At 45.2% G+C, this 9,913-nt stretch overlaps 1 protein-coding gene across 1 annotated transcript in view; it reads left to right on the top strand.

The window, feature by feature from the left end:
- ITGA5 (integrin subunit alpha 5) overlaps positions 1-9,913 on the top strand; it is an 805,866-nt gene that overhangs the window by 509,264 nt on the left and 286,689 nt on the right. The window contains exon 19 of the mRNA XM_044083969.1: positions 7,819-7,886. Coding sequence (XP_043939904.1) covers positions 7,819-7,886 — 68 coding nt within the window. The remainder of the gene's footprint in view (positions 1-7,818; positions 7,887-9,913) is intronic.

Raw genomic sequence — 9,913 nt, 5'->3', positions numbered from 1 at the left:
TATGCCAAAGAGCGAAGTCTCTTATTGGCTGAGCTTTACCATATCCCAGGATGCACCACCATCAGTCCCCCAGATCTAGTTTGTCCGCATACATGCACACATGCATACCCTGCTTATATAACATCGTCAGATGAAACAAGATAAAAACAGTGGAGCTCAAAACCGTTCCATCTCTTCTGATCTGCAAGGCAGGGGAAGGAGGGTGGGTATCAGGAATGTAGGCGAGATGGATCCCAAACATCTGAAGTTATGGTGAGTACATAACTAAAAGATGTTATGTGATCCTATCTCGCCTACATTCTGAATGATGGGACAGCGTCCCTAGCACCTGAATCCTGGGTGGCTCACTGGAAAACACTCCTGAGTACCGTGGAACCAAATGAAGCTCGTCCTTTAGATGCCACATCCAATTTGTAATGGGAAATGAAAGTGTGCGGGTTGGACCAAGTAGCCGCAGCACAAATTTCCGAAATAGCGAGCTTGGAATGAAAGGCTATAGAAGTAGCCATAGCTCTGGTAGAATGAGCTTTGATAGATGATGCAAGATGCTTATTTGAAGAAGAATAGGTCTGAGTTATGCAATCTCTGATCCATTTTGAGATTGTAGCTTTAGTGATGGTTTGGCCCAATTTATTATCTGAGAAGGACACAAACAACTGGTCTGACTTACGAAGTTGCTGAGTCCTGTCTAAATAGAAGCGTAATTGCCTGTGAACATCCAATTTATGGAGAGTGTATTCTGCTTCATTAGAGAATTTTGGGAAGAAAACTGGTAGTTCTAGAGATTGTTGAAGACAGAAACTAGAGCAGACCTTTGGGACAAAGGATGGATTAGGCCTAAGAGATACTCTATCTTTGTGGAAAATCAAATATGGTGGTTTAATAGACAGGGCTTGAAGCTCTGAGACTCTTCTTGCCGAAGTAATAGCCACTAAGAATGCCGTTTTCCATGACAGATATTTTAATTCGCATGTAGCAGCCGGTTCAAAAGGGGGAGATGTTAATGCGCGAAGCACTAAATCAAGATCCCACGGAGGTGCAGGATGAAAAACTGGTGGTCTTAACAGACTCGCACCTCTAATGAATGTTTTGCATAGTCTGCCGCTCATCAAAGGAGGATCCGTGGATTCATGGAATTTAGAGATAGCAGCTAATTGAACTTTAATAGTTGAGACAGAAGATCCCTGATTAAATAGGGATGTTAAGAATTTCAAAACCTCTGGGACAGGAGCAGTGATAGGGTCTAAGCCCTTGAGTTGAGCCCAGATAGCAAACCTCTTCCACTTACTGAGGTACAATTTGTTAGTGGTGGGTTTGTGGGCCGAAGATAAAATGTGAACAACTTCCGGGTCTAGTGTGTGACTTCTAACTAAGGTCGGAAGTGGAGAAGCCAAGCTGTCAATTTCAGAGATTGAAGGGACTGATGCCAATGTCCCGACTGATGGATTAGCAAATCCGGGATCAGGTCTAAGGTCCACGGATCGTCCACTGCATGCTTTTTCAGGTAAGGAAACCATATCTGACGAGGCCAGTATGGGGCAATCAGAATCATTGAAGACTTTAGCTGAGAAGCTTTTTGAATGACTTTGGGAAGTAGAGGAATTGGAGGAAAAGCATAAAGCAACCCTGTTGGCCAGGGTTGTGCTAGAGCATCCATGGCTGGTACTTCCTGATGTGGAATCAAGGAGAAGAACCTTTGGCACTTGGTGTTTTGTGGAGTCGCAAATAGGTCGCAGCACGGCATCCCCCATCTCTTGAAAACCTGGGCTGCTACTGTGCGGTTTAGAGACCATTCGTGAGGAGAGAGAATTGTCCTGCTTAATTTGTCCGCCAATACATTTGACTTTCCCGGGATGTGGGTCGCTACCAAGAAGCGGTTGGTAGCTACAGCCCATTCCCACACTCTCATGGCCTCTCTGCAAAGGGGATACGATCTGGTCCCTCCTTGTTTGTTCAGATACCAAACCACCGACATGTTGTCTGTGTGGATGGCGATGATGCCCTGAGGAAGGAACTTGTGTAAGGCCTGTAGGGATAGAAGTACAGCCCTCATCTCCAACACGTTGATGTGGAGAAGAGCTTCGTCCGGAAGCCAGGAGCCCTGAACTAGCCTGCCCAGACAATGCCCCCCCCCACCCTATCTGGGAGGCATCTGTCGTCAGGGTAACCACTGGAGGGAGAACAAAGGGTTTTCCTGATCCAAGTTGGATGTCTGAAGCCACCAGCGCAGGTCCCTTTTGCATATATCCGTAATCATGATGTGATGATTGAGGGGAAGATCTTGAAAGGACCATTGAGTTGATAAGAGCCATTGAAGAATCCTCATGTGTAACCTGGCTAGAGGAACTAAAAGTACCGTGGCAGACATTGAGCCTAGAACCTGTAGGACCATCCTGGCTGGGGCTTTGGATCTCGAGATCAGAGCTTGAATTTGGCGCTGTAAGGTTCGGATCCTTTCGGCCGGAAGAAAGACACGCATCAATCTTGAGTCTATCTCTGCTCCTATAAATTTTATGCGCTGAGAGGGCAGCAAGACAGACTTTGACCAATTGAATGTAATCCCCAGGGAAACACCCAGGGAGATGGTGGCTTTGAGGTTGTCCATAAGTAGATGCCTGGTGGTGGCAGTCAGGAGCCAGTCGTCGAGATAGGGAAACACTTGGAATCCAAGGCTCCTCAGGTGAGCCGTCACTACTGCCAAACACTTGGTGAACACCCTGGGGCTGTGGTGAGACCAAAGGGCAGAGCACAAAATTGGTAATGACTGGCTCCCAGGCTGAAGCGCAGATACCTTCTGGACGCCTGATGTATCGGTATGTGATAATAGGCGCCCTTGAGGTCTATGGAGCACATCCAAACATCCTTCTCCAACAACGGGAGAATGGATTGCAACGTGACCATTCGGAATTTGGATTTCGTAACGGATAGGTTCAGTCTGCTGAGATCCAATATTGGTCTCAGGTCCCCTGTCTTTTTTGGCACTAAAAAGAACCTGGAGTAATTTCCTGATCCGATTTGGTCTGTGGGGACCGGTTGGATGACTCCTTTTTGTAGCAGCTTTGAAGCTTCTGCGGCTGCTATTTCCCTTTGACTGGGTGGTGGGTCCGGGATTCTCTTGGACGGAGGGGGAGAGTATTTGAATGGGATGGTGTAACCTCCGGCAATTATCCGAAGCACCCATCTGTCCTGAGTGATTGACTCCCAGGCTTCTAGGTGCTTGGCAAAACGACACCCGACTGGCTCCGGAGCAGCACAGCCGGGCAATCCCTCATGTTGTATGGGAGGCTGAAGAGCCACGAAAGGACTCGCGGTCTCCAGAATTGCGGGGCCCTCTGCCGCCTCTGGGACGGCGTCTCCTGAAAAATTTCCCGCCTCTGCCTCTGGACGGGAATCTTCCTGCTGTTGGGAGAAAAACTTGCGAGATTTTCGAACCACATTTTCCCCTCCTTTGGCCTTGGGGTAAGGCCGAAGGGAGTGGAATAACGGGCCCCTACGGCAGATAACGTTTTCCCTCTTGCTCACAGCGGTAAGGGTGTCTTTCACCTTGGGTCCAAACAATGAGGACCCATCAAAGGGAGCGTCGGCGAAGGAAGACTTGAAAGCCTCCGCAAACTGACACAAGCGGAGCCAGGCTTGTCTCACGAGAGCAACGCCTGTGCCTGCCGCTCTACCCGCCCCTTCGCCGCATAAGAAATGAGCCTCATGGACGAGTTAGCAATTGACGTAAGGATAGCCAACTGAGAGCTAACGGACTGGGCTAGCTGCTCAGGTAGGTTACCCGAGAGGGAGTCTGACAACTCCTTGACCAGATCCCTCTGAAGCCTGGTAAAATGTGCCAAATAATTCAGAGACCTTAAAGTAAAGGCCGCTGAAGTCAGGGTGCGCTTCCACCTATCCATACTCCTAGACTCCTTATTAGGAGGATGGATGGACGCTGAAGCCTCTGCCACGCCCTGCTGTGTAGCAGATGCCACCACCATGGCATCTACAGCCACGCCTTTAGTAAGGAACTCCTTCTCAGGGGGAGCAGATAAGAATTTATTTGGACCAGAAGGGACTGGTTCCACGGTATCCGGTGGTTGCCACGCCCTTCGACAAACTAAATCCAGAAGCTCGTCGAAGGGCGGAGACACCCAGGAGGCGGAGGGCTGAGCCCCAAAGGCCTTGAGGAGCACTGATTCGTCCGCAGAGGGGGGTTTGGACATCCAGCCGCCTCGTTGTTTGAGGATCTCTAAGATGTCTGCAAAGGAGACATCATCCGAGGACGACTTAGGGGACCCCTCTGCATCATCCATATCCGTGTCAGATGTGATAGACTCGGGGGAGTCCACGTGCTTCCTCTTGCACGATCTCTTCCTTGGGGGTTCCTCTGAAGATGACTCCGAAGAACCCTCAGGAGGAGGGGAACCCCCACTGGGGGTAACCTCAGGCCTCGGGGCTCCGCTGGCTACGGACAGGGGAACTGCCAAAGACCCAGTCTCCACGCCCAGGGAAGGTGCTGGTAAAACCGGAGAGATGGCCGAAGAGGATTTGGCCAAGGCACTCCTCATGGCTCTGAAAGCCGGACCTCCAGAATCCTGAGAGCGTCCAGTCTCCGGGGCCATGATAGTAGACGGAAGTCCCGCAGCCGAAGCACCGAGAGGGAGGCTCGGAACCGAAAGCATCGGTCCCGAAACATCACCCTCGGGTCCAGCCGAAGAAGTCCAGCGTCAAACTCGGACCCGAGGGCCCGGGTTGGAGTAAGGGTCGGAGCCGACCCTGAGATCTCCACCGGTTCCAAGAGCACCTGCTCCGACGGAGCCGAAGCAGTCGGAGGAGGAATAGCAATGGGGTGGGTCATGGTCATCGGCTCCGAAGCCAACTGGGTCGGAGCCGAAACAAATTTTTGGAAGACTGGGGACTGGAAAAGTCTTTGGAGCACCCTGTCTATATCCGAATCCGACATTCTCGAAGACCGAGAGGAAACAGAACGGGTTCGAGAAGGCCTCTCCCTCGGCCCCAAGGGACTAGGGGACCGGCTCCGAGGCGACTCGATGAGAATCGGCGCCGAGGAAACACACACACCAGATTCCATCGGTGCCGAGGTAGACTTCGGCGCCGAGGAGGAAGTGTCTGAGCGGCGCCTTGTCGGCTCCGAGAGCAGTGGAGCCGACGGTGACCCGCCTCGATGCTCCAGCCATCGGCTCCGAAGCCAGAGGAGTCGATACTGGAGGCATCGAGGCAGACCGTTCCGACCTCGGCTCCGAAGTCTTTGGAGCCGAAGGAGAGGCCTGCTTAGGTCTCTTGGCAGTCGGATCCGACGGACTGGTCGGAGCCGAAGCCCTTTTCTTTTTGGCAGGAGTCGGAGCGGAAGACAAGGCTTCTTCAAAGGAGGGTTTAATCAACCCTTTAAGAATTAATTTATTTTTCCTCTCCTGGAGGACCCTAGAGGAAAAAGCGTGACATACGCTGCATGACTCCTGCAAGTGCTTTGCCCCTAAACAATAAACACAAAGTAGATGGTCATCAGTAACAGACATCTTAAAAGCACATTTAGTACATTTTTTAAAGCCCGAAGGCCTAGGGGCTTGAGACATGATGTTAACAATTTCTGACAGGAAAATTTACAACTGTAGATTCGCTTATGAGAAAAAACCGAAGGCTTACAGAAACAGTGTAAAAACACAACCTTAGGTGTAATAACCGGGAACTTTAAAACACTAAAAAGTTCAGTTATACAGTTTGACCGAAAGGCCCTGGATTGAAAGGGATTTCCCTCTCCTGGCCGAAACAAACTCTACCCAATCACACACAAGAAATTCCACTACTCAAACGTACACAACTAGGCAGTAATAGCCGTTAAAACGGCTTTTGTGATATACAAGCACAAAAAACTGACAGAAAAGTAGTTAATAAAAGCTACTCAGCCCAGCCAGCTCGAGACCACGTCTTTGCAGTTAAGCGGCAAACGAGATCTGGGGGACTGATGGTGGTGCATCCTGGGATATGGTAAAGCTCAGCCAATAAGAGACTTCGCTCTTTGGCATAAGCGTGCCGAGTCGGAGCCGAGGGATCGGCTCCGAACCCATCATTCAGAATGTAGGCGAGATAGGATCACATAACATCTGAAGTTATATGGAGCCAAACCATGGCAATGTCTTGGAGATGGCCAAGTCTCTCCTCTCTTAGCTGCTGTTTCAAACCAAACCTGCCATCTCAGTCTCTTGTGGGGAAATATGCCTTGGCATGTGAAATCATTCCCCTGCTTTATTAGTTCTAAGCACTATGGCAGTGCAGGTTCATCTGGCTCAGACTCGAGTGGGTAACACTTAGTGCTGCTTCTAAGTGTTGCGTTTGTGGCATGCCAGAGTCATCCTTCCCCTTGAATGGGTAAGCTGTGTCCAGTCCCTCCTATCCTGTCCAGGACAGCTTCTGCAGGCACCGGAGCTGTTGCTTGAACTCTGGTCACTTGCATCATAGTTTGGGTTTTAGATCTGTACCCTAATGAGCTGACAAAGGTTGGCGAGTTTGATAAAAACCAAGTGTTCCCACTATCGTACAGAAAGGGTCCGATAATTTTTTGACATAGGATGATAGCCCTATTTTTATTCATTAAAAAAAGTCATAATATACACAACAGGGTGAAATATTTAGAATCAATACAATTTTAACATTGATATTCAATCTTAAGGTGTTTATTTTAGTGTCCATTGCTGCACCCTGCATCTATGGGGTACCCTGCCAGTAGGTAGCCTGACAGTTGACAACAGTTTATAGAATTGTACCTTCCCGATGAGGCTTTGTCTAACATCCATCTCGCTAAAATGCAAGAATATTAGTGGAATAAGGAGGGCATCAGCTGAGCCGTTTTCATATCTTTTGTGATGTAGCAGTAATACTGTCAGATAAACGTTGTGTTTTCAGTCTCAGTTGGCCTGCTTTCAGAGGAAGAATAAGTACTCCCCAGGTAAATTCTCTTTTGCAAACAATGCCTACTGGTTATTCTCATCATAAATGTTTCTTGTATGAAAATGTTAGTATGTCTAATGAATTCCTTTTCTACTTGGTGTCCGTTTATAAATACCACACTAGTTTACTCTTGGGTCAGTATAGCCCCCCCTCGGCCACTGCTTTGAAATCCTGATACTTTGCTGTGAACTTTAAAAAAAAAAAAAAAAAAAAAAAAATGAGCTACAGGACTTCAGCCTGTAGCTGTTTTTCTAGGGTAGAAAGTGGTTAGTAGCAAAAGAACTGTGAGGAGTTGAGCCTCAGCAACATACCTCTCAACTGTCCCTGATTTTACATAATGTCCGTGACATTTTTGCCCTGTTCCTTTTAAAAGTTTTGATTTGCTGGTAAATCAGTCAAGTATAGTAAGTCACCCAGGTTCATCGCTCAATTAACTTCAGTCAATGATTTTTATTAGGTTTGCTTGTAACCTTCTTTCTAATTTTGCTGTTCTGTGTAGAACTGGACAACAGAGTATTCATTTTCTGGCTTGTATACAGTTGACCTTTTCAGTTGTAAATGTTTTGCTGATTTCAACTTCATCCTTAAGCACACTAAATCTGCTCTTTCAGGACAGTAAGTACATTATGGTCTACTACTATCCTCTCCTACTGGTCTGATCCTAGTCCTTGGGAATTTAAACATTTTGATTTTCTTTGTATTGACTTTTTACAAAGCTAAGGTGTGTTTTCTGGACCAGAGATGCAACATACTGGGGTTGCATAACATTTTTTGAAGCAATATTACATTAAGTAACTTGGACACATTTATAGCAGCACCACAAGTATGGTCACCTTTGGTACTAATTTCTTTTTTTTGCCCTCCCACTAGGCTCAGATTTTGCTGGGATGTGGAGAGGATAACATCTGTGTTCCAGACCTTAAAATTCATGTTTCTGGGTAAGTGGCACTGAACTTCCATTATAATAGTGGAGAGAGATGTGTAGCTTTAAGCTTATAGCAAGTATGAATCATCCAGTGACTAAGAAGCATTTTTAAAATTTGTGATTGAAATTTGTGTCCCAGATTTGTTAATGGTGTTCCATGGATATGCCAATAATTTAAAAGCATGAGTGTTCTGTATATCTGTAAGCAAACAGTTTAAGAAAGAATAAAAAAAAAAAAAAAAACAGAAACCAACAAACCCAGAAACCAGCTATATATATATATATATATATATATATATATATATATATATATATATAAAATAGAGAGAGAGATTTTATACATGCATATAGATACGCATGTATACTATCTATATTATCTGTAGATATTTATGATGGTCTCTCAAGCTCCAATTTTGGTGCTGATTCCCCATCTTTACCCTTTTTTATTGAACGCGATGTGTATTTATTTTATCTAAAAGTACAAAACATCTCATACTAATGGAACTTGGTCCCTTGTGCTCTCTTCATATTGTACCTTGCCTTGTAATATTTTTATGCCCAATACAATGACATTGCCTAATGTGCAGAACTATTACTTTCAGTTAGAAACTGATCTGTGTGCGTCTGTATGTGTGTTCACGTGTATTTTATATATATTCATTCTTTGTTCCATGCTTACACACAACATTTAATCTGTTCTGACTAAATGGTTCTATGTCCATTGCAGTGCTTTCAGATACAAAATGGAATGTGATTACATTTCCTGGGAACTGTCAGTTTTTAATCAAATTTAATGTTGCTTGTTCTTAAATTAGGTGCTGTTAACATGTTGGTGAAGCTAAAAGATCAGAAACAGTGTGCAAAGCTTCATGCATCTGTGATGCTGAACACCTTTAATTTGGCATTGTTTAACTGTTAAAACACATTTGGAGGAAGATTGTAGGTAGTGTTTTGCAGCACTGTCAGACTGGAAATGTTGTTTATTGATCAGTTAGAGGTTATTGTTTGAAGTACATTCCGCTGTCGTAACTCTTAAGAGGTTTTGCCAGTCAGGATATTTAAATGCATCATTTGACAAGAAGAGTGAATTGTGTCAGTGGAACATGTAACGAATAAGCACAAAATGGCAATTCAACAGTGTTGGACTGCAGCCCTGCATTGGGAACAGGGATAAATTCTCTTATTCAAATTTTGTTTAAATTGTAAGGAACAAATTTTAATCCAAACTCAAATAAAATTGCTTTACAGATCACGTTCAAGTAAAAGATCACTTTGCACGCAAGTATTCTATAACACAAGTGAATAAAACATTACAGAATGTGTGTATTAAGGATTGCAAACGGATGGAAAGCACTATTGTAAGCAATGGGATTCTCGGCCTTTTAATGTCGGGGACCCATTTTGTGATTTAAGTTTTAGATTGTATTTCCTTTACATTTCTGTAGCAATCGTGTAATAATACCTGACTGAAGAGTGTAGATTTAATATAGTCATTTGGTAATATCTGACTTGAGTGGCTGTGTAGCAATCGTGTAATAATACCTGACTGAAGAGTGTAGATTTAATATAGTCATTTGGTAATATCTGACTTGAGTGGCTGTGCTGTGAGGTACAGCCAAGTGCCCATTCTTGCACCTTACATCAGTCAGTTGATGTAAGTTTTGAGAATTTGTGTTCAGCCCTCCTATTTTTGTCCAGAGTTCATAGTTTCCAAGTTATTTTAGTTAATGGTATATTGCAGTTATTCTACCTGTTTAGCTTACAAATTTCAGTGCTCATGTTTTATACTACATTGTAATTAAGGACTTTTTTCTTTATTACAGGTATTTTTTTTTCTCTGGCCATCAAGTTCCCTGCATGTTTGTTTGGCACATTCTTTCTGACTTTATCCAGATGTCAGTCTGTCACACTTACATCACCATGTGGGAGAGACTTTCCTTTTCCTAATGCCACTTCAGTAGCCCATCCTATTGTGCAGTCTAGGGGCAAAAGTCCGACACTGGTGAGATGTCATTGGTGCGAAATTTGTGATGTTTAGTT

Source organism: Protopterus annectens, chromosome 9.part0 (assembly GCF_019279795.1).
Source record: "Protopterus annectens isolate FY-2018-M chromosome 9.part0, PAN1.0, whole genome shotgun sequence".
Lineage (NCBI taxonomy): Eukaryota > Metazoa > Chordata > Ceratodontiformes > Protopteridae > Protopterus > Protopterus annectens.
This window is presented reverse-complemented; position numbering and strand designations above follow the sequence as displayed.